The sequence below is a fragment of the Toxorhynchites rutilus genome, chromosome 3, assembly GCF_029784135.1.
Source record: "Toxorhynchites rutilus septentrionalis strain SRP chromosome 3, ASM2978413v1, whole genome shotgun sequence".
NCBI lineage: Eukaryota > Metazoa > Arthropoda > Insecta > Diptera > Culicidae > Toxorhynchites > Toxorhynchites rutilus.
The window spans coordinates 48,177,309-48,202,927 of NC_073746.1; the positions used below are offsets into that span (position 1 = coordinate 48,177,309).

At 37.2% G+C, this 25,619-nt stretch overlaps 1 protein-coding gene across 9 annotated transcripts; it reads right to left on the bottom strand.

Annotated features, from left to right (window-relative positions):
- Positions 1 to 25,331, bottom strand: LOC129776893 (androgen-induced gene 1 protein-like). Of its 9 annotated transcripts, none has more exons than XM_055782819.1 (4): positions 17,975 to 18,531; positions 17,270 to 17,420; positions 1,532 to 1,752; positions 1 to 1,466 (listed from the first exon to the last, which is right to left on the bottom strand). In XM_055782819.1, exons 1-4 carry the CDS (start codon positions 18,013 to 18,015, stop codon positions 1,127 to 1,129), a joined length of 753 nt encoding a protein of 250 aa, XP_055638794.1. In that variant the 5' UTR covers positions 18,016 to 18,531; the 3' UTR covers positions 1 to 1,126. The 9 variants fall into 9 exon arrangements, with proteins under 9 accessions (XP_055638794.1, XP_055638796.1, XP_055638801.1 ...); XM_055782821.1 differs by having other exon boundaries at positions 17,270 to 17,400; positions 18,134 to 18,529; XM_055782826.1 differs by having other exon boundaries at positions 17,270 to 17,366; positions 18,175 to 18,524.
- Between the last annotated feature and the right edge of the window lie 288 nt (positions 25,332 to 25,619).

Here is a 25,619-nt window from a genome sequence, read left to right on the forward strand (position 1 = left end):
TTTTACACTTCTTTGTATTTGAATTCGACAGTGTACACCAGGGTCTGAAATTTTTAATATTTTCGAAATATAGTGTTCGTATTGACTCCTTTACACCGAAAAAAAACCAACTACATTTTATTTAGACTGGATGGTGGAGTGCAATTTCAATAACTCAAATTGTATGGCTTACGATTCTAGTAAAAAACTATTGTATACGTCGAACGTTTTCGAGCCATCCAACCTGAATCCAAGTTCATCGTTTTTTTGTAGCTACACAAATAAAATTAACATCTAAAACTGTTACCGCGAATAAACTGGTTTTCTACTTGGTTTCTGTGAATATTATTTGTATCACATCTCTAGATTAAAATGCACATCTAAATTTTACTCATTCTAATCTGGCAATTGTGTATATGAAAAAAATCGTTTGTGGAAAATATGGGATGAATCTGGCGTTTCGATGGAGTCTCGTACTTCCCAAAGCATTAATAGTTTATTTTATTCAACCCATGCTGATTGATGAATGTGCATCGATAATCCGACTCTAAAAATACGCATTATACCACTAAATCTTGGTCATTTATCGTTCTATTTGTTATAATATAATAGTTTTGCTATAGATTTAGTTACACATTGGAACAAGAACATGCTGAAACAGATAGTAAATGTAATCCTAAAACGTTTTCGCCGCAAACACGTGATGGATCATCTCGTAGTAGCACGTTAACGTCAACTCTAGTGCTTATTTATAAAGCATCGGCATCGCCGGGGAATATCATGTTCATCGAGGAACTAATCCGACGTTAATTACAAATTACCATTTTCTAAACAAAGAATGAGAATTTCGTCATTTCACGATTGTTGTGTACAATGCGTAATACTTTCTCATGCTTTTATTGGTCAGTACAAATCACAGATGCTGGGATTGAATTCATTCATATGATGAGTTAAATTTCTAGCACTGAGTCAATAATGGACACCCGCTTAGTGTATATCGGTTATTTTGGTTTTGCAAAGTGTCAGTTGGAAAAACAAATACACTAAACTAGAACGAAAGCAGACATGGATGCCTATGTACGCTGTTTTCTGTCTGGTTTCATGCACCAATGCAATAAGTATACCCGAGATAAGTATAAGACAATGTTTATTCTGATCTCTTACTAGCACCAACAGTTTTGAGTTGTTTGAGCTCTTTGGTCCAAATTAGATTATTGAAGAATTCTCCGAAAAGATACAGCCCAACGGAAAAAATCAGGCTAACAGCGAAAAACACGACACGTTGTGGCAGATTCAACACGTCCAAAACAGGGTACACCCAGATTCCTCCAAAGTGCCGGATAATGTGCAACCACACCAGATAGCTTGCCATAAATACACCTAGGCCGGTGAGCCCTGCTTTACGAGAGGGGAACTGTCGAAAACTGGTGCAGATTTCTAGGACCATGAAAATCACAATGTTCGTGTGCATCACGTGATTTAACCATCTGAAAGTTTGGGAATCGAACCATTCATAAAAATTTTACTTATCACATCGCAGAATTATTCTTACCCTGGAAAGACAGCATCCAAAGCTTTCGGGAAGACCAGTTCACGGTCAATTGCCATCAGTGTCCAGAAGGTAACACCTACGTTCAACGCTACCGGGAAGGCAAAAGCAGCTAACATGTAATCCTTGAGTTTCCTAATAGCGGGAATTCTGCGCGGTGCAACTTCGTTAGTGCCAACAAAATCGTTTATCAAGCAAATGGTGAAATATATAGCTTGGAGAATCTGTAAGGAATAAATGAGAAAATATTTTTTATTAAGCCTTCGAAGAATTTCACTAAATATAGCATCATATGGTATCGAAGGAAATATATCAAATCTATTCATCGGCATTGAAGGGGTTTGTTTGTGTTTTCTTCGGCGCTCGTGATTATGCAACTCATTAGGGCCGATTCTCTCTCAACGAAACAACAACGGTACGTCAATTTTCTCCAATTTACTTTTTTATACTAACATTTACGATAAGTAAAAAATGCCATATAATAAACATTATTACGCACTCATAGCAAGTTCAGCAATTTACACGCTACTGTGAGCGGAAAATATTGGTAACCTAATGTTACGCTGATGTTCCGTTGGGTAAAAATCGACCTCCATCCGCCAATTAGCAGGCGTGGCATTGCGGCAGGCCTCTGGGATGATGAAAGATTCTTTCGAATTTCTGTTATAACTTACCGCATCCCAAACGGTGAGATATTTCAGCTTCCCACCAAATTCACTTCCGGGGACTCTCAATTCCGGTGGAAAATGCACGTATATGTGATTGTAGTACACAGAATAGGAGAACTGTACGGCCGCAATGAAATGCATCAATTTTCGGAGTGCGGAATAGATTCCCCGGTTGTACCCGTCATTAGTTTTCGATTTTGCCATTCTGTAGAGATTTCTACAGGACGAACCGTTCACTGCACTGTTTACAACACTACTGCCGAGAACAGTTGAATTCCAATTCGACCTTTGGCGTTGATAGTGGCAAACTGATCCAACAGATTAATTGTAGAATGAGGCTACCATTAGTTAGCAGTTTTTTCGTTGCCTTTTTTTCTCAGGGAAGGAAAACTTCCCGATAAGATATGGTAAACAGACCGGAGCAAAAAGCGTATCAACTCTATCAACTAGATACCGAGCAGTGGAATATATGATACAGCAACAAAAAATCGATGACGTCTTCATATTATGCTGTAACCTGTTTGACAGCATATAGTGCAGAGCTGTATTAAGGCTGTTGCAGGTTAACGATCGAAGTGAAATCAGGGTTTAGACATCAATTGAATATAGGCTACCCAAAATCAAAATCAATACGGCGTCATTTGTTTACCAACATATCATTTGCGAGGATTGAAATCGTTGAAATCACGGAGACAGTAAAAATAAAGAAAAATGCGCTGCTTTATTTCTAACTGCATGAGCGATTTTCATATTTCGGTTTCACATGGAGGTGTTCACATTTAACATGGAGTAAGCCACTATTCGACTATATAACCGGACCGAGTTGTAAACAACAGTAATTGACAGAACCAAAATGTGAACCGCACCAAATGTGAACACTGGCATATGAGGGATTTGACGTTTTAGTAATACCCTTGAGTGAAATGCTTTGCTATCCAATTCTATTCTTTCCCCTTTATTCTGTGCCACGAGTAGCGTTGCCAATGTTCCAGTTTAATCTGGATTCTTCCAATTTTTTCTCTCGATCCAGTCAAACCGTTAAATCCAAAAATTTTCCAGTTTTTTTCAAAATATCCAGTTTTTTATATGTGTGCTACAGTTTTACTCATTTAAGGTATTTAAGGTAACTCACAATGTATAAATAATATCCCTTACTCACCCTTCTTATCCCTTGACCAATTTTGTTTTTTGACATTCATCGTTCGATAAATCCAATGTGTATTTCCTTTTGATTGACTTTTTTTTCAACTCAGTGTTATTTTACTCTCGCTTAAGCTTCCAACCAATGAAGACAAATTTACTCAAATGTTTGCGAACTTTTTTTCGCCAACCAATCAGAATGAAGCGCGGGATCACTTGTGAAAGAGCGAAAAAAGTTAGAACGTACCAAGCTTTTGCTACGAAAAAAATAGAATTCGCGTTGCTTTGACAGTAGCCAATCAATAAATCAAGACAATCAAGATAGGTGCAACAACCCAGCAAACATTAAATCGTATAATTTTGCACGTGCCAAGTCTTACAAGCAATCCGAATAAATCATAATCGCATATAATATCAATCAAAGTATGTATCATGTATATTTGAAATCGCATTAAATGTAAAAACTCGATTTTAAAAACTATTATCAAATTAAGTCGCAATTCGGTATAATAAATATCAATTTTATGATGTACAATATCGTAAAATATATTTAATCCGCATCATATGCGTATATTACGCTGATGCAGGTTGTGTGTCGTATAAGCGTATAATTTAAATCGATTCAGTAAATCGTGTTGCATGCTGAAGAAAATCATGAAACAGTAAATCATATTAGATCCTAATAAAGAACATAATACACCATATTGAAATGTCAATGAAATGCTGATGCACTTTTAACCGCTGTTGAATTAAATTCAGATAGCAACAGATAGACGCGCGAGATAGCTGCTGGATGATAATCCAGACGTCCGGAGTTCGAACCCACATCGGAGCAGTTTTCACCAAACATCAATCTGTGCCATTTTAAACATTCATATTCCACTCCCAACACAAGTCAATCAAACTATTATTATTTTTACAAACATGAATACTCATATATAAAAATGGCAATTCGTGAGGCTATAATAAACATTTCACGAAAATATTTTGCGCCATTTGTTTTTTTTATGTCTGTAATAAATCGTATATGAGTATGGCAAAAGTTGTATTTGGTGCTTTGACAATTCATGAATATATTCATATTAGATCGCAATTCAATTTCAACATAATCGCTATTATATCCGGTCAAAGTTGCATATTCCGTAAGCATTTGCCATGTATGTATATGGCCTCCACTTTTGCATGCATATGCCAGTTAGGCGCTTTATATGCCAACCAAATTTTAGGGCGTATGATGTTATATATACGCTTGTTATGCGATTTAATGTTTGCTGGGAAGATTCAAAAAATTTGCTCAGCTTCACATCGAAGGAACGATGTAAGCAATGCTGTTGCAGGATAATTAATTTTTTTTTCGAGTTTTTATTTATACACTACTTAATATCCTAACATTGAATTGTATCGAGTTTGAGATATACTTAAATTCACATTTGTGACTAATATGAATTTGTTTCACCAATCTCGTATAATTTGTTTTCGTCGTAAGCACGATAGTTTGACAGATTCGCATGATTTCGTAATTCAATGTGAATGACTTTAGCGAAAACATTTCGCAAGACCCAATTTCGCACCTGAAAAAATCGCTCATTCTTAAACAAGCATTACACTTCCGAATTCAATATGGTTAGCGCATAGTGCGTGCTACGCTGCCTTTGAATTTATATGAATATCAGATAGTCTAGGTCCTCCAAAACATTCTGAAGTTCAGAACAATTGAACTACAATTCCAATCATGACTGGCAATGTTCATAGCGAAAAATTTCACCCAAATAGGTTCATAGAGTCCGTGTGCTATGCTGCCTTTGAGTTTATATAATCATCAAATTTTTTAGGTCTTCCAAATCATTCTAAAGTTCAGAAGATCATAGAGCCAATGTGCTCCATTCACTTTAATTGATATGAACATAAAACCCAAGTAATCTTGTTTCCGTTTACATCAATTTGATATTAGTTTCTCATGGTCATACAAACTCTTCTAATTGATGCATATTTTGGATAAAGAGGAAAAGCATATAAAGTAGTGTAGTTTTGTTGTTGAATGGGATTTTTTAGTGTTGGAACAATATTATGGGACCTAATAAAACCGCTTTCAAATGTTAACGAATGGGAGCTGTAACCTAACACGCAAAAATGACAAAACGAAGATTGATTTCTCTTACTCTACGTTGTTCGTGAGTAAGAAAAAGATAGCAACGAGTTTGGGCAAAGGGAACACTACAGAAATCAATATTCGTGTTAGAAGAAAAAGAACAGAAGATTGAAGTTGAATTCCGTGACCCCATGCACCTCAATTAATCTGGACATGACATGACATGAAGGACATGATGGACATGAAGCAATCAATACGATATTTTGAAAGTTTTACCCAAAAACCGCATTTTCTAGAGATTCTAGAAGAAAAGATCCTCAAATATTGTTTCACAGTAATGTTCGAGTAGCGGGAAACGTCATTTTGTCATCTACGTCATCTACTCGTATAATATGATTAATCAATTGTTAATTTCGCCGATTTATGAACTACATATAAATACTACACAACGCTTCGAAGGAAATTATATTTCTCAATAATTGGAATGAATAAAAAAATCATTTTAAAACCGATATTTTTAAAATAAAACGGTTTTATGGTCCAGTTTTATTCCAGTTTCTTTAAGAGCCAGTTTTTTCCAGTTTTTTGAAAAATATTATTAGCAACCCTGGCCGCGAGTGGGTTGCTAATAATAAATTTACCAATATACTGAAATACCATTTCATTCAAAAACATCTTTTTTTATTATAAATGTCTCTTCTTTTTGATTACAAGAAATAAATATTCGCTCGATTAATCGAATACTGAAAGACAAATATTCGAAGGAATCGAATATTTAAAAATGACCCCACTAACGATTAATCGACAATCGAATAAATGAAAAATTTAGATGTCTCTATTTGCAGTCAAATCACTTACCACAGTCCTCTGTATACTTATACCGTTTCCCCTCGCGCACTTATTGGCGACACGGTCACACCTTTAGTCCACACATCTTGATATCGATCATACAATTTCAGGTTTGTCGTTGTAAAGGTGCCATTTCACACTAAAAAAATTCTTTTGCTGTTATTGGCGTTCTAACGTACAAATCTACACCTAGGCGGCGCTGCGGTGAAAGTGATGATGGTTTGAAATTTTGCAATGTGAGTTTATGCTTGTAGTTCTTTCCATAAATCACAATGTTATAGTCATAAAGAATTATTTGATTGCAATTAGTTTGTAATAAATTTAATTCTGCGCAATTTCATATATAACAAGTTGCCTGTTTCCTTCATGTGAGAATTACCTTCGAAATACCGGAAGTGAAATATTGGCGATCTAACGCAAAACGTAAACGATCGGTGAGACATCTGGATTTTGTTTTCGAACTAAGAAAATGATGATAATGTAAAGCCGGGTTCAGACGGTGCGAGTAAGCATACGAGTCGGTCTAGTCAGTTACTGCAGTGCAGCTACTCACACCGTGTGAACACATCATGCCAGTTATTGTCATGTGTGATCCGGCGTGCGAGCTACTTCAAAGTTTTTTGAATTTACTCGCACTTGCATGCTTCACAACGTCAAAAACAGAATTTAGCGTTCGAATCAGTGATGCCAAATGTAATGAAATGTCTCTATTTTTAAGATATTTGAAAATATGTGAAGATATTTATAGACTTGAAAATTATTGGAAAAACAAATAAAACCCTCATAGTTTCTAAACGAAATAATTGTTATTTCGTTTTGCACGCTGGCGGGGCACGCTTTCTTTTTGAGATAGTTTTCTTGAGAATCTCTAATATAGAATCATTATCAGATCACAACTTACAAAAAAAAGTATTGTTCTAAGAAACAGAATACATATTCGATTTAAAAAAGTACATTTTCATTCATTATTAAAATTTTTGAAGCGTATCTATTGCACCTGCAAATCGACTATCATTTTCATTTCACAAAATAAATAAAATTAAAAAAAAAAATCTTTTAGACTACCATTTATAACATCACATCCTTTCGGAATTATCTGAGCTATGGATGTTTTCGAGATTCTAAAAAATATCGACAACAATCCCAACGATATTCCAAAACAAAGGCACATCAATGTCATTTCTAATTTAACTCTTGCAGGTACAGCATCCCTCATGACTGTATCTTGGCGTTGTATTCGTGGAGCAATTAAATCCAACAGTTTTTTCACTTGTTCAGGTGTTATTACCAACACTGCTCTGTAATCTCGGGGATCCTCATCGTAGAGTTCCTTCAATATTGTATTTGTTGCTCCTTTTCTTTGCATCTAATTCCTGGCCCGAATCCTTTTCTCTTTCTGCTTTTTCGGATAGTACCTTCAGTTCAAAGAAATTCAGCACAAAGTATGTATTTTTAAACACGATCAGCGTTTGTTTTGCTATAAAATTGTGTGATGATACATTCAACTGAAAACCTAAGATGAAAACTGCCAATAAAGAAGTCGATTTTGGACCAATCATTTGACAAATTCGGACCTGATTGCTGTTTCTGACTATTTGATGGACATTTGAAAAGTCGCCTGGCATCCCTGGTAAACCCGTGCCGTAGTATCTAGTTTCTCGCCAGCAGCTCACACTGTGTGAACGGACAAGGCGAGTCAACCAATTGTCAAGCGAGTCCACCGGGTCAGTAGCTGCTCATTGTCAAGTCAGCTACTAGCAACGTATAAATGGGCCTTAACCTAAAACTCAAAAACAGATCACGTATATTTGACTTCCGGACTTTCCAAGGTAGTTCTCACATGCAGGAACCATGAATATTTCAACTTATTTATGATTGTGCTCTCGAATTTCCTTTTTTGATTCAACCATTGCCAACATTTATACAGTTTTCACTACTGAAAGAGGCAGGAAAATAACATGTTATATAATCTTTTATTACTATAACATTGTGATTTATGGAAAGAACTACAAACCTTCCATAAACTCACATTGCAAAATTTAAAACCATCATCACTTCCACCGCAGCGCCGCCTAAGTGTAGATGGGTACGTTAGACCGCCAATACGTGATTTGTTTTTGTGTTTTAGGTTATCTTAGTTCAAAAACAAAATCCAGATGTCTCACCGATCGTTTACGTTTTGCGTTAGATCGCCAATTTGTTTGTTCCATTCAGTTGTAAGTTACAGGGTGTTAATGATGGAGGTGCACCTGGGTGTTGTTGATGGAGGTCAACAAAGAGAAAATTCGGCACATTTTACACTTTTTCTTTTAAAAAGGCGAAAATGCAAGCCAGGCCGCTGAAATTGTGAATGGTGTTTATGGCGCCGATACTGCAACAGTAAAATACGTGCAATTTAATTTATTAAAAAAAAAAACTTTTTTTTTCAAATAACTTTTTAATAATTTTTTTTAGTGCACTAAAGTAAAATTTAGATCTCTACTGTCAACAAAGCGGTTTGAAGCTAGCGATTGACCAGAAAGGTCCAGAATTGGCCAACAGAGGAGGTGTTTTGTCCCATCAGGACAACGCAAGACTACACAATTCCGAGAGCTTGATTGGGATGTTTTCATGCATCCACCATATGTTCCGGACCTGTTACCAAGCAATTACCACCTTTTTCTTGCATTGCAAAATTTCCGGTGTGATAAGAAATGGGGATCAAAAGAAGACTGTAAATTGCTTGAATTTTTCACCAATAAGAACCAATATAATTTTCTCTCTATATTTCTATGATAGAGACACAATGAAGCTATCTTTAGAATGGCAACAAATTTTCCAACAAAACGATACATATTTGACCCAAATCGGACAATCCGAAGCATATAAAAAATAGTTTTGAATTTCACCCAAAAATAATGGATTACTTTTCTGCCCATGTTTATACAAGAGACGTAAACGACAAAATGAACAAAATCGACCTTTTCACTGTTTTGCATTCTACACAATGTAGTGAAGGGTGTGTCACATCAAATTGCATCACGGAAAAAACGCTGTAGAAATTCGCCCAGTAGACCGATCCTTTTGAAAATTTTAGACAGTAAAATAAAAACTATTGAACAGCTTTTGGCATTTTATTTTTATTCATACATCGAGCCCAAGCCCGTATGCTCGCACCTTCCTCTTTACCCCGTCCATAAGGTTCTGTACAACGTCAGGTTGTAGTTTTTTTTTGAACAGAAATCCATTTTCTCTCGAAGTCCGCCTCCGATTTGACAACTTTTGGGTTCTTCCGGAGGGCCTGCTTCATAATCGCCCAATATTTCTCTATTGGGCGAAGCTCCGGCGCGTTGGGCGGGTTCATTTCCTTTGGCACGAAGGTGACCTCGTTGGCTTCGTACCACTCCAACACGTCCTTTGAATAGTGGCACGAAGCGAGATCCGGCCAGAAGATGGTCGGGTCCTCGTGCTGCTTCAATAGTGGTAGTAAGCGCTTCTGTAGGCACTCATTAAGGTAAACCTGCCCGTTTACCGTGCCGGTCATCACGAAGGGGGCGCTCCGCTTTCCGCAAGAGCAGATCGCTTGCCACACCATGTACTTTTTGGCAAACTTGGATAGTTTCTGCTTGCGAATCTCCTCCGAAACGCTGAATTTGTCCTCTGCGGAGAAGAACAACAGGCCCGGCAGCTGACGAAAGTCCGTTTTGACGTAGGTTTCGTCGTCCATTACCAGGCAATGCGGCTTCGTCAGCATTTCGGTGTACAGCTTCCGGGCTCGCGTCTTCCCCACCATGTTTTGCCTTTCGTCGCGGTTAGGAGCCTTCTGAACCTTGTATATACGCAGGCCCTCCCGCTGCTTGGTCCGCTGGACGAATGAACTTGACAAATTCAGCTTATTGGCGACATCCCGGACCGAACTTCTCGGATCACGTCTAAACTGCTTAACTACGCGCTTGTGATCTTTTTCACTGACGGAGCATCCATTTTTGCCGTTCTTCACCTTCCGGTCGATGATTAGGTTCTCGAAGTATCATTTTAGTACTCTGCTGACCGTGGATTGGACGATTCCCAGCATCTTACCGATGTCCCGATGTGACAACTCCGGATTCTCGAAATGAGTGCGCAAGATTAATTCACGACGCTCTTTTTCGTTCGACGACATTTTTCCAAATTTACGAAAAATTGACAGTGAAGCATGGCCAACGTGATCTATACACTCTTATCTGATTATAAGCGAAAGCTGAAGATATAATTCCTAAAAATTAAATTTCTACAGCGTTTTTTCCGTGATGCAATTTGATGTGACACACCCTTTATGTTTGCTCAACATGCAAACAAACATTTTTTGTTCGAAAACATTTGAGAAATTTTGAAAAAAATCGTTTCCAAAAAATCACTGTTTGTCCGCATAACAGACGTAGTTCCATACAGTTTTCATACATCGTTCGAATATCAACAATTGTCAGTATTATGTGCTATAAGCTAAATCTACATTTGAATCACATTCTTTGTAGAGTCCAAACAGGTATGTCACGATAGTGTCTTATTACTAAGAGTTTTCTAATAGATGAATATAAGAAATTTTTGAAGAATTGAAACGCTGCAATTGTGCTTTTTAATGTCATAATTACCTAAATTTTTGCATTTGAACCTTCAAGTAGATAATGAAACAATCAGATCAGCATTTACTCATACCGTTGGAGTAAGTCACTCCACCATCTTTATACGATCGATCGTGATATCGGTAAATCATGTTGCTAAAATTACCAACATTGCAGATTGCCTTTACAAATTCGATTAATGGTGTTGTCGATGACGTCTCCTATGCAATCATAGGCAGTCTTTACCCAACCTAATATTTGGTATGCAGTTAGGAATGATTCTTTTGAATTATAAAGGGCAAACACAAAAATTACTGCTACTTTATTCAAAAATTGCTTCATCGAAAGTCACAACTCTGACTCATCTTCCGGGCAATACAAGAATTGCACATTGCACACTGGAAGAAGTCTTGTTGTCTGAAGCGATCCCGATATCAAGCAGTTTTTTTTATTTCTTTATAAGATTGGAACCGCTCTCCAGAAAAGACTTCAGCATGGACCGGAACAAACAGAAATCCGAGGAAGCAATACAGGCGGATTATAACAGATGATGCAGAACGCTTTTTCTACATAATTTTAGGCAGATCCATGAATATGGGGTCTAGCGTTGTTATATTGTAAAACGATCGTGTCTTTTCTCTCATATCCGGTCGTTTTTCTATCAGAGTTTTATTAAAACGTATTAATTATAGTCGGTGTCACTCACCAGTTATAGTTTTAGATGGTACGTGCTTCCAATTGTGTGTCTTGACTTTTTTTCGGTGGCCTTACATGTTCTTTACTATACAGATAAGAATTGCTTCTGAATCGTTGAAACCACTTCTAACAGTTGCTTCCCGATAGAGTATGTTCGTTGTATCCTTCAACAAGCAAACGACGGCTATCAGTTGTACTAGCTTAAAATATAATGCAATAAAATACTCATTCAAATGAACTATACTACGTTCTGAAGCTGAGGTACACGGCTCTCAAATGCATGTGTTGACGAATTCTACATAATGCCAACAGTACGAGCTATGTCATACGGAGTCAATCAGATTTATTTCAAAAGTACATTTTGCTTGAAAAAGAATCTTGCGCCTTTTTCCCCATGCTGTCACATGTCACATGTTATGTAAATTTGAATAGTTATATGATCTATCTATGATCTATGATCTATCGAGCAGAACGTAAATATATATTTTATAACTTAATTTTTATTTTCATTCGATAAGTTTGAGTATGAAAATATTTATGAAAATCATTTGGCAAACACTTGACAGCTGGCGTTCACACGCAGTAAAACACTCCACGAACAGTTTCACCGCATTGAAATCCGAATCGCATCGCGTTTACTATGACAGGTCTGGTCTGGGATTTCCACATTCGTGAACAAAACAACTTTCCTGTAAACGGGCCCGCGCCAGCGTCGCATCGCGTTCACTATGTCCTCGGCCTTATGATTTGAAACGCTAGCATTAATTGATGAAAAAAATTAGTTTGTTCATTTTTATTAATTCAATTAGTTTTGCCTTGAATAACAATACTTTCTCTATGTAGTGGATTACCATAGGGAAAGGAACACTTTTTCCCCTCCTGATTATTGGATCTTTTTTTGACATTTCAATTGGATTCTGTTTGACAACTCTTTTGGATCTACCCACATGACCTGGAGTACGATATTCGTCAAATATTATGGATGCGTAAAGTCATACTTCATATACCTAATATATTGAACGCAATTGGAAGATTCACATATCAATTTGCAACTTTTTCATAACATACTACGTTTCATAGTATTATTTCAAGCTTGGTACTGTGAGGGCAGTATACACACTTATACAGAGTAAGACGATTTTGTATCTATATAGCTTTTCATGTCATCCAAACTAAGGATCTCTTATGCACTAGGACTCCGATTGGTGGATTTTGAATTTTAAATTAATTAATTTCGGATGACGATCAAAAATATTACGAAACAAAATTCAACTAACCAAATTTTCCTAAAATCCTACGTTTATTAAGGTGGACAGCAATACGGCCTTTACTTTAGCTATGGGCGATAGAAAGATGACTGTCGACATGTTCTTCAGCTCTTTCGTGGCCTTGACGATCAGCGCTTCTCTGTTTCGGCCACGAAATTATTGGAAAACATTCTACGGTTGAGATTCGTCAATAAATTTTCTATCAATCACTGCTGGTGACGTTGGATTGGCGGTCTCCGGTATAACATTTATCTTTAGCCGTCCATCTCCTCCAGTAGTTAGCATGACCAAGGCGAGGTCCGGAAAGACGACCACATTCTTTTTCACGTGATACTTCTTGATTAAGGCGGTAACGTCCGGCATGCTTTCGTATTGTATTGTATATTTCACTGTTCATCGCAAGCTCTGCGACTTGGAAATTTCCTTCTCGTTAATCATCATCTTCTTCAAGAACTTGGTGTGAGGAATATATTAATTTGAAGAAAAAGAATTCCATTATTTTTTTTGTGAATTCGAAAACATTATATAAGATGCTACGGATTGTTTGATTTGGGTCATTTGGTCCAGTCACCACAGACGTGTGTGGTCTTGCGTTGTCCTGATGGAACACAGCACTTCTTCTGTTGGCCAATTCTTGCCGTTTCTGACTAATCACTAACTTCAAACGGTCCAGTTGTTGACAGTAGAGATCTGAATTCACTGTTTGGCCATACGGAAGCAACTCATAAAAAATTATTTCTTCCAAATCTTACCAAATACACAGTAAAACCTTCCTGGCCGTTAGTCTTGCTTTGGTCATGGTTTGTGTTGCTTCACTACGCTTTAGTCACGATCGTTTTTGCACATTGTCCTGTGTCACAGATTTCTCATTCTCACTCACCATTCGTTTAATAAATGAGCTGATTTCATTCCGTTTGGTGCCGATTCCATGGCGTAGCAGATGGACATATTTTGGTTTTAATTAGTGAGGCACCCAAACGTCGAGCTTCTTTTTGAATCCAACTTCTATGGGAGAGGCATTATGAAGCTACCTTTAAAATGGCAACAAATTATACAACAAAACGGTGCATATTTGACCATGGTTGCTGCAAATCAACTGATAAGGGCATCGAATTATTTTAATTACGTAGGATTTTTAGGATTTTTTTTCTTCGCAATTCAAAATAAGTCCCTTTTTTAATACATTGTGTTAAATAGCAAGTAACGCGACCTCGAATCCACGCAATTACGTAATTTGTGCACGAAGCCTAACTTGCACGCTTTGGGAACACTCCCTATTAAAGAGTGATTTTTGCAAAGGTTCATCAAAACACTTGCTTATGACAGCTGACGTGTGAATCGGGATGTGTGTATAATTAAAAAAACTCAGTTGGTACTGTTATTAACACTAAACCTACCGATGTTTCATGTATACCTATTCCTACCACAACGGGTCAAGTGACCCCTTATGGATGGTTAGTGACCAATTACTCGATTTATATAGTTTTGATGAGAAACGCGGCATACCATATTTCTCCTGTATATTTCGACATTTTGGGATAACAATTATTAAGAAAATAATGAAATTACAATTTTTAAAACGCAAAATAGCATTGTAGCTTGGAATGGTTACTGTTAGCTCTCTTGGATAGTCAACAATTAATTCTAATCATTCACTCACAAATGCAACTAAATATATGAAACAATAGCAAAAATGTGTAACACAATGTTTTTGTATCAGAACCACACATACAAATCATTCTGATATCATATGAATGGGTCAACTGACCCGTTGGGGTAGTTAGGGCAGATTACATATATTTCTCAGTGAAAAAAATAACACGAGAGGAGTAAACACTGAAAAATACATTCGAAGTATGTTTTAAGAAAAGTAGTGTATTAAAATGGGTCATTGACCCCTCGTGGTAGATTTAGTGTTAATTATGGAAAAAATTGCACCCGAGCAACGTTTACAAATCCAAGGATATAACTAGTTCCAAGGAGTTGGTCATCTCTGCAACAAGAAGCTTAAATAAGAAGTCTATAATATTATCTTATTGTGAATTTTGTCTTTATCTATATTGTAACTTTTTTCGAAATGATAATAGGGTTTTTATGCCTTTTTGAGAAAGAACATTGGCATTGTTCTACTCACAGATGCTTTTCCCTATTCTTAAACACGGCTCATTGTTACATAATGTTGCTGAGCCATTTGAAAATAAATTTAGTACAAAAAAAAAAAACGTTTACAAATCATCGATTTTTTATCAACATTCGTGCTCTTTGAGAAAAAAAACCTTCTTATTTTCCTTGGTGGTGACGCTCAGTTTTGATCATTTATAGATACGTCGAAAGACGAAAGAAGTCATAATACGTTACGACGGATACGTCGTAAGACGAAAGAAGATTGTGACAAAGGTTGTTGCATGCGGTGTAATGAGCAGCCATTTTTTTTTAGAAAAATTAATGCATTTTGTTCCACAATAAAAAACAACCACTTAAAATTACCATTTTTGCTCCCGTGGCCGAGTGGTTAGCGTCACACATTATCGTGCCAGGTGTTCAGGCTCGATTCCTGTTCTGGCCAGGGGATTTTTCGTCAAAGAAATTTCTTCCGACTTGCACTGAGTTCACGCGTATTCTAGAGCATGTCACTCTTGAATACATTAAAAGGCGTGTTATTAGGCATAGCAATCTCTACCAAGTACTACTAATAAAAATGACGCAAGTAATACCTACGTGGAGAAGGCAAAAGTTCCACTGGAAACGTTAGTGCCATCCGAGAAGAAGAAGGAAATTGCCATTTACAAACAAAACACGAATGTGTTTTTTTCATCGTACCATTTAGCTTGACATATAGTACAGTAGAACCTCGATTATCCGCGGAAAAGTCTGGCAAGGTTATCACGTATAACGAAAATCGCGGATAATGCAATAAAGGACTGAAAATGAGGTGCATACACGAAAAAAAAAAACAATTAAATCTATGTTATCATTAAACTATCCATCTTTAAGGTCGTATACACTAGTGGTCAGATAATGTGAAAGCCTTGACCAAAAAAAGAACATGAGCCTACCACTCACTGACAAATTCCGGGAAGGCCTTTAGATTTACTATGGAACTCGCTGTCGCGGATAATCGCTTGCGGATAATCGGAGTTTTACTGTATCCTGTTGAGAATATATACATATTTTTATACCATGCATATATTTTGACATTGCGCAACAGTAGGGGGAAATTACTTTAATTTCATTTCGGCGGTAGGATGCCTGGTGCCTATACGTGAATTAACACGGAATAGGTGTGACGATCCAAGTTCAAAAAAAAGCCTGGCGTGTTGTTGAATCGTATATCGAAACATTCAGAAACTCAACCATACCAACCTCAAATACATTTAACTATTTGTGTAGGACGGTTTACCATTTAGACTATGTTGAAAATGTACAAACCCTACAGTTTTTGTTCAGATTATTAGAACAAATTACAGATTCTTGACGGGTTACGAAGTGATAACAAATGATGATAGTTTGTTTTTATTTCATTCGAAAATAAAAATTATTCTCCAACATAAAAAGACATAAACTTCAGTTTACAGTAGACGAGCTTGAATGTTTAATTGAGACAAATAATAGGTGCAGCGACAACAACAGTCCTGAATTGGGTCAATGCCATGAATATACACTCTTCCATGCTCTACCCCTAACGGCAGGATTATTCCACTTCAAGGAAACGTGCTTCAATTTACGCACGCCACAGTGCAACAAAGGTCGAACCAGGGAAGCCTTTGAAAATGGATATCAAATATTGACGTGGCTCTATAATCCTGTTGTTATGGGCATAAGGGTGTAGCTGTTCGGTCTGGTTCGGAACATGAAACGATTATTACATCGTCGGGCGAATTATGAAATCATGTAGATATGATTCTGTTTGATCATGATGAACGGCAATGAATGTTGTATTGTCAAAATAAATTTCGGTATAAATTGCATTGCAATTGTAATATTCTTTAATAAAACTCATATTTATTTATAATTCAGTGAATTCACATCTTTGCCGCCTGTAGTGGTATTTTTAAAATCAACTGTTTTTAACATCACGTCATTAAAAAATTGTCTTCAATCAGACGGAATAAATTCGAACCGCACGAGTTTCGTAGACTAAATCAAACAGCGTGTAAGTATTCTTTGTGGGCAAAGAAATATCACAATGATTTCACATTCTACTGCTCTGCATTGGAAGAAAGAGCTATCATTATAAATTTGGTTCTGTTTATGTTAATTATTATGAAACGAAAATATTCTTTGTGGCCTTCAAAGAAAAAATTGTTGAATGCGCATCGATTTATAATGTGTTTCTTCCGTAAGAGGTAAATGTATAAATCAGGAATAATATCAGACAGCTGGCAACAACGAGGAAATTCACCAAACGCATGTTTTTTATATCATCCATTAGTATAAATGGTGATACTTACCAGACACCAGTAAGTCAGAAATTTGGAACGTCCACCGTATGCGCTCGGATGCATCATCTTGGGGATGTTTAGATCCTCTGGAATTTTGACGAAATATCTATCGAAGTAGATTGCATAGTAATATTGGCTGACTGCAATCAGATGCCATATTAGTACGAAGGGTTCCCGGAATAAATCGCCACAGAAAACGACTGCAACAGAAACCACCGCTTATAAAATGTGTAGTAGGCTATAAATATTGTGGCGCGGTATTGTATTTCAAAACAAGAATTAACCGGGCAAACGTATCGCCCCAGGCAAACGTAACGCCCCGGGCAGACGTATACCGTCCGACGCTCGCTAGAGCTCGGTCGGACATTGCTAAAGGATCGTATCCTATGTTTCAAACTAACCGGGCAATCAGTGGATCCCAGGTTTGCGTGCGAGACACCGCCGCTTCCGACGGCGGGTCGGCGGTGGACTCGGATTGCGTCATCTTGGCGGCATGGGCCGCCTCGATTCCTTATCCTCGCCAAATGGGGACTTCGTCCCCATTACATTGTCCTCAGAATAAATTTCGAAAAACGAGAACAAGAGAATAAATTTATAATAGAAATGTGAGGCACATGATGTTTTTCCCGCGCCAAATATTTCTAGCCTACTACACTTTTTCTAAGCGGTTGTTTCTGTTGCAGTTGTTTACTGTGGCGATTTATTCCGGTCACCAGTACGAAGGTACGCGATTTGTATAGCTGAACACTAGACATTGTTGCGGAAGCACAAAATAAACTACTGTTCGGTGCAAATTTTCACTTTCTAACTGCTCCCTGACAACCAATCGAGGAGGGAAAGGATATTAAGGTTGTATACTCTAGGGAAATGTACATGAACTCATACGCAAACGCTCATCATAACGATCTAGTTGCCTTATAAACCATATGCTCCGTCTTCAGATTGGACTTCACTACACAAACCACCACGAAGAATGTTATGGGTTCAATGGAACTAGTATGATCAGTCACTAATTCACAGCGATGCAATAAATATTGATATTTGTCAGCGGTATCAGCGGCATAGAAAAAAACAGGGATACGCCGCAGAATAGCTCCAGTCGATGACTGACAAATTGAGTAACCTCTCACTTATTCTAAAATAACAAGGACTTCACAACTTCTTTCTTCCGCTCACGAAGAGACAATGAGAGTTTACAGAGTGGTTATTCCATATTTCCGTGTCACGAACTTCACAACGATAGCAAAACAGCTCCCACAGGAGAAAGAGGCGAAAATCTCGGTGCTCGCAACCAGCTAGTAGCAATGAAGAGCACACGCGCGTTCGGTCGTGCAGTGAGTGAGGGAATCGTGGAAAATAAGCTTGAAAGAGCGGAGTTTATGAGTGCCAATTCGAACAACGCGATGGGGTAAATGTACAAATATTTTCCGTTTCAAAAAAAAAGTTCCACCGTGCGTCTCCACAGAACTGAACTGTGTTAGAGCTTTTGCTCTCCAAACTTTTTCCATGGTGTAACTAGAGACGTCGGTTAATCGTTCGATTAATTCAAATAATCGAATATCTGTAATTTTAATCAAGTAATTTTGTATCGAATAATGAAAAATCAAAATATGAATACATCGAATAATTATCAAAGTAATCGCGATTAATAAAAAAGGGAACCATTCTTTCAAAAAATATAGTGCAAAACTTGTTTAACCGTCAAGGTGCTTCGTCGAAATTCATCTAAGGCGTCGTGCACAAATTACGTAACGCTAAAAATCCGTATTTTGGACCCCCTCCCCCCCTACGTAACGCAATTTCCTATCTCTAATACACAGAAAGTAACGCAACCTCGACCCCCCTCGCCCCCCTTATCGCGTTACGTAATTTGTGCACGACGCCTAATATGCCATTTACGGTTGAAGCATAAAAATGATTCCCTGGTGGTGGAGGAAACTGGCAAGAAGAATTCAGGATCTGCAGGAGTAAAATGCGGACTTGAAGAAGGTGGGCGAAGAACAGGTAATTTTGAACAGAAATAAAATTATGTTGGTGCAATAAAAATATTGTGCATTATTTTCATGGTGTGCTCTTTTTTCAATCGTCCTCAAAAAATCATGAAATGGTAAATTTATCAATATACTGAAGTACCATTTCATTCAAAAACCATTATTCTGCACCATGTTTATTTCAAAATTATATTTAATGTAACTTTTGAAATTATGACATCATATTTTTTTATTATTAATGTCTGTTCTTTTTAATTACAAGAAATAAATATTCGCTCGATTAATCGAATACTGAAAGACAATTATTCGAATGAATCGAATATTTAAAAATGACCCCACAATTAATCGACAATCGAATAAACGAAAAACTTAGGTGTAACTGCAACTGCTGGGGGTTTTCGTAGCCACATTGGTTGCGCGTTCGCTTATTAAGTGATCGATCGTGAGTTCAAAACTCATGCCTTCAATTGACCATGTTTGTGTTATTATAGAATAACTACAACCACGCAACAATCATCATGCAACCTCTGCTATTTGGGAAGGTCTGCTTGCAACAAGGAAAAAAACATCGGCCAGTTGTGCTATAAAGAACACAACAATGATCATATCAACAGTCTCCGCTGTCCGGTCTGCTGGACAATGAGAGAACAGAAGGAATACTCTTACGCATATTTGTTTTGAAAACAGTTTGATTATTTCGTTCTTCTTTTTTTTAGCAGATGCCCACTAATCACGTTTGCAAAAGCATGGACGAATCATCAGAGCAGATTTTAAAACTTAATCCGAATCTGTCATTTCGAATGCCGGAAGCTATTTTAGACATGAAAAAATGAGAAAAATTACAAGCCGTTCTAGGTGATTTTAGTCAAGTCTTTTTGTTCGATAATTTTTAAGGTTTATTAGAAGACCTCCAAAATCCATCGACTACATAAACTTAAATTTTTATTTAGTATCCATGTCCATATTTTCGAAATGACAAAAGAACCCGACGTTTCATGCAATTTTGAAACATTTGGTAAAAAAAAATTAAAAAATCTAATACACCATTTGTATGTATCAAATCCGAACGGGTTCTGGAATATGGGTGATTATCTTCAAAACCATACATGAAAGCCTTGCGCCGGCCTTGGTTCGATCCCCGTTGACATCGTTTGGACTTTTTTTTTTGGGTGCAATCCCAAAATAGACGAAAAAGAAAGAGATGTCTGCTTCCATACATACAAACATTTTAGAGCGTTGGGGGACAGATGACATTATTTGCTCATTTGACGCTACAAGGCATGAAAAGACATTGTTTCTGCCGAAAATGAAATGCTTTCTAGCAACGCTAGTTTGGGTGTAGGCAGAAACAGATGAATTATCACTTGGTTTCTTGGCCTCGATTGTTTTCGCTCGAGGTTGTCGCAAAGGATCCACGAATTCCCCCGACCAGAACGGGTCAGGGTTAATGTTTCGTCAAAGGAATTTTCTCCGACTTGCATTGTGGTCACGCGTATTCTAGAGCATGCCACTCAGAATGCATCCAAGGAGTGTTATTTGGCATAGAAATCTTAACTAAGTATTAATAAAAATGATGCAAGTAAAACTACGTTGAGACGGTCCTCTAGGAACGTTAGGGCCATTTAATAATAAGAAAAAGAAGGTATGTTTAAATATTAAACCAATGTATTCATTTAAATTTGGAATTTATAAATATATAAATCACCTTCGGTTAATCGGAACTAGTTGTATGGAACAAGCCATAAAGGGTGTGTCACAAGTTCATTCGTCCAGCGGACCAAGCAGCGGGAGGGCCTGCGTACATACAAGGTTCAGAAGGCTCCTAACCGCGACGAAAGGCAAAACATGGTGGGGAAGACGCGAGCCCGGAAGCTGTACACCGAAATGCTGGTAATGGATTGCCTGGTAATGGACGACGAAACCTACGTCAAAGCGGACTTTCGTCAGCTGCCGGGCCTGTTGTTCTTCTCCGCAGAGGACAAATTCAGCGTTCCGGAGGAGATTCGCAAGCAGAAACTATCCAAGTTTGCCAAAAAGTACATGGTGTGGCAAGCGATCTGCTCTTGCGGAAAGCGGAGCGCCCCCTTCGTGATGACCGGCACGGGCAGGTTTACCTTAAGGAGTGCCTACAGAAGCGCTTACTACCACTATTGAAGCAGCACGAGGGCCCGACCATCTTCTGGCCGGATCTCGCTTCGTGCCACTATTCAAAGGACGTGTTGGAGTGGTACGAAGCCAACGGGGTCACCTTCGTGCCAAAGGAAATGAACCCGCCCAACGCGCCGGAGCTTCGCCCAATAGAGAAATATTGGGCGATTATGAAGCAGGCCTTCCGGAAGAACCCAAAAGTTGTCAAATCGGAGGCGGACTTCAAGATAAAATGGATTTCTGTTCAAAAAAAACTACAACCTGACGTTGTACAGAACCTTATGGACGGGGTAAAGAGGAAGGTGCGAGCATACGGGTTTGGGCTCGAAGTATGAATAAAAATAAAATGCCAAAAGTTGTTTAATAGTTTTTATTTTACTGTCTAAAATTTTCAAAAGGATCGGTCTACTGGGTGAATTTCTACAGCGTTTTTTCCGTGATGCAATTTGATGTGACACACCCTTTATTCCCCTCGTCTACCTAGCTACGTTAAATTTTGTTCGAATAATCATATTTATAAAGTAGACATGAGTTCAATTGCAGAACTGTTCATTGATTGATCTTCTAATCTACCCTTTAAAATTATCTTTAACTATAAAATTCCTGGTACTTCTACCAAAACCCGTCATTATAATATCAGATTATTTTCAGACACCATTCTCCTTCAAGATTTTTCAAGCACTTGCAAATAACATGAGAAACATGTTATTAGGTTATTAGGTTATTAGGTTATTTGGAATAAATGTTTGATACAGAAAATATGATAGAATAAAGACAGCCCTAAATCGGACAATTCCTTTCTCGAGTTTTGCTCTTATCAACACATTTGGCGATCCTTTTTTATTTATATAGATAGAAGAAGATATCGGAGTGTGTTTTATCACATTAAAATCCATTTCCACTTCGTTAGCGCAAACAATTTCGTTAGCGCAAACATCAAATGGACTAACATCGCTTGTCACTATGAAATTGTAGAACATATGCGAATTGAACTTTCCGAATTTCAATTTTCAATAGTCATGTTTGGTTGAAATATGTGTATCATTTTTATGGGACCTCCTCTCCATTCGAGAGTAGGGAGGAGTGTCATACCATCGTAGAAACATTTCTCGTACCCAAAAACCCTCACATCCCAAATTTGGCTCAATTAGCTTGATTAGTTCTCGAGTTATGTAGAAATTTGTGTATCTTTGATATTATATATTATATTATATATAATATATAATATAAAACATTGTCAAATCTACTATTTAAAACGATTCATTGTCATAGCAATTTGATTATTTGAATTTGGAACACTAATTAACGGAATTAGGAACAATGTCGTCTGATGTCTGTTTATTCTATTGCTAAGGAATGCCCTGCATCTATAAACAGAAATCAAATCTCCAATGGTGGACTGTCTAGAAGCTGTCTGGAACCAAACCAAAATAGTTGAGGGTCTGTCCGTTCATACTACTTAATAGCAATATCACTTCTAGATGAATTAATTTGATTTTTTCATCATTTAACGGACATTCGTGATGAGTTCAGACCTTGGTTGAATAAAATTATTCCTTCCACGAGCGATAAACTTCTAGGCTTCGTATGTTGCAAACCTGTCCATATCACCCCTACTATTTGTTCATATTACCCGCATAGAAAAAATGTTCTACTTTTTGGTCTACTTTGATTTCAGTAAAAACATAAAAAACATTTGGCCGATTACTTCGAAAACATGAGAAAGAAACTGCATTCATGTTTACAATTGAAGTTATTCTCAACTCTCCCTTCTCTTACTCCCATTTCCCCTACCTCCAGTTTGATGAAATACCATTCAGATAGACTTTCTTTTCATCGGAGAAATCGCATTCGGATTCTCTCAAAATAGACTAGTGCAGATTGCTTCTCCAGTTACTTCTTAGCGGACCTCTTCCGGTTGTGCGACGGGGTTCCGCTTGAAAAGCCCTGGCCACTCTTTTTGTTGTCGATGCGGCTTCAATATATCAATATGGACAAACGTTCCTCGAAGACTTATTACGTTGATGACAGTTAATTTGGTCAAGGAGTTTGTAGTTTTCCATAACAATTTCGCGGATATGAATAAATACATTATTATGCATGAAATCAAATATTTTATGTAGTATATTTAGACTACATAAAATCTTTGATTTCATGTATGATAAAGTTTTTATTTTTATCACATCTTATTGTCAGGTAAGTTTTGTGTATATTAAACATCTTTATTAGGATTGACTGAGTTTATGTTAGATAATTGTAGAAAATTCCGATATTGCCTATCGTTTCGTTTTCCCATTCTATGCTCATGAATACCATTCGATCTTTTTGTGTTTATGTATTCGTCTAAAGCTACGTAAGAAACAATGAAAAAATGAAGAAATTCCATGTGCACGAGACCTTGACTATGTGGGTCAAGGTCTCGTGCACATGGAAGCAAAGAGCTGAGAGACAATGTTAGTACATATACGTCTACTGGCATGGGTGTAACGTGATCCAAAATAATTTGCCATAATTTTATGTAGATATTTGATACGAACCGCATTGCAGTTTTATGACAAACAGTACTTTATTCATATTGGGAACAAATAACAGAAGTCAAATGTTTCTGCATTTGCACCTATATTTACACCCATCACTTGCAAAGTTAAACGAGTCGCGTTTTTCTCAGTCGTGTGAAAAAGGTGGCACGTTAATCAAAAATTGTTGAATCGATCGCTGCATTTCAAAGTACTCAGTAAGTTGAGAGCAAATATGTGCGAAAGTTTTTAATACAATTTTTTTTTAATACAATTACATTTATAAACTTTTAATCCTAAAAATTTCAAAATCTTACAATCAATTTTTGCCTTTGTCATAAACACCATAAAGCATCGCGTTTGCCGAATGCATGCTGAGTATGACTATTAAATACAGAGACTTTTATTTCATTTTAATTTCGTATGAATATACCCTCTGTTCCTGCCTTAATGCAAATTTGTTATGTATCACAGTTTCAGGGTACTCAAGTTTCGTTTAATTTAATGTAGATTTCACTTTATCAGACAGAAGATGCGAGACGCATAATACAGCGAATAAGACGGATGATTTAACATTGTGTTGCTGTAACATGCCTTTTAACAAACAGTGCAGAATGAGTTGCCCCCTAATATTGAACAGAACATATGACTTGTTGACCCGGGACGTAGCATCTTCAATGACTTCTCGTCCAGCTCCTTCATTGTGATTATCAGCTAGATTGCAATGGTGTAAGTCTATGCCTCAATTCATAAACATCAGTTCTTCAAGCATGTTTTGTATATGTCACTTATGAACTTTCACTAAAAGCTACACATATTTTCGATGAAACAAAATTTCGCAGAAGTGACGGAAATTGTGGAGGTGCATTCTAAAAGGTCTGTTGTAGCATGCATACATCATCCGTAGCATCGTCGGTTTCATTATTTAATAGCAATTCCTCACATGTCACTATTGAGTCTCACACCTTTTGCTTGGTTACGAAGTAAGGTAAGATAATATTCTTTGTTTATCACGCTGTTAATCGAAGTTATTGCGAACTACTCACCAAATTCCAATACGTCAGGAAAACTAGCCTTCCTTTCAAGGGTAACTGATATTTTTCATTACTGGAAATTCCTCCGAACAACTCTTTGATTTCTTTCGGATATTCGCCGATTACGTAGAGATCGTAGAATTTTGCATAAAAATAGTGTGCCGCTGTCAATCCATGAAAAATCGCACGCATGGCTGACATCCCAAAACGTTACGTTTCTTTTGATATTGATATTTTGAACTTTGCAACTGTTTCGACCCTTTCGTAGCTGTTTAATGTGTTTGGCTTGGTAGCTCGAACCAATTTGCATAATAAATCATAAACAGAGCCCGTTTGGTTATTTCTTTTTACACCGGCAAAACGATGTTTCTCTTCTGCCTGTTTGGCTGAAACTGACGAAAGTTCATAGTACAATAAAGAATCCTTCATTCCTATCTCTTTTGAATTATCGACCGCCCTACAGTGCGGCGGATGTGAACCTGAAAGTATACATTTTTTTTGGCCACTCCATCTCGTCTCATCTAATAGGTCTATCATCTGAAGGGCACGTGTTTTAGTTATTATCCATTTGCGGGTTATTGTGACAAGCCATGCAAATCACGCATAGCACTTACTTCTAATAGTCAAATTAAGTAATAACTTAACTCTTTTATGACGTTTTAGCTGAGGA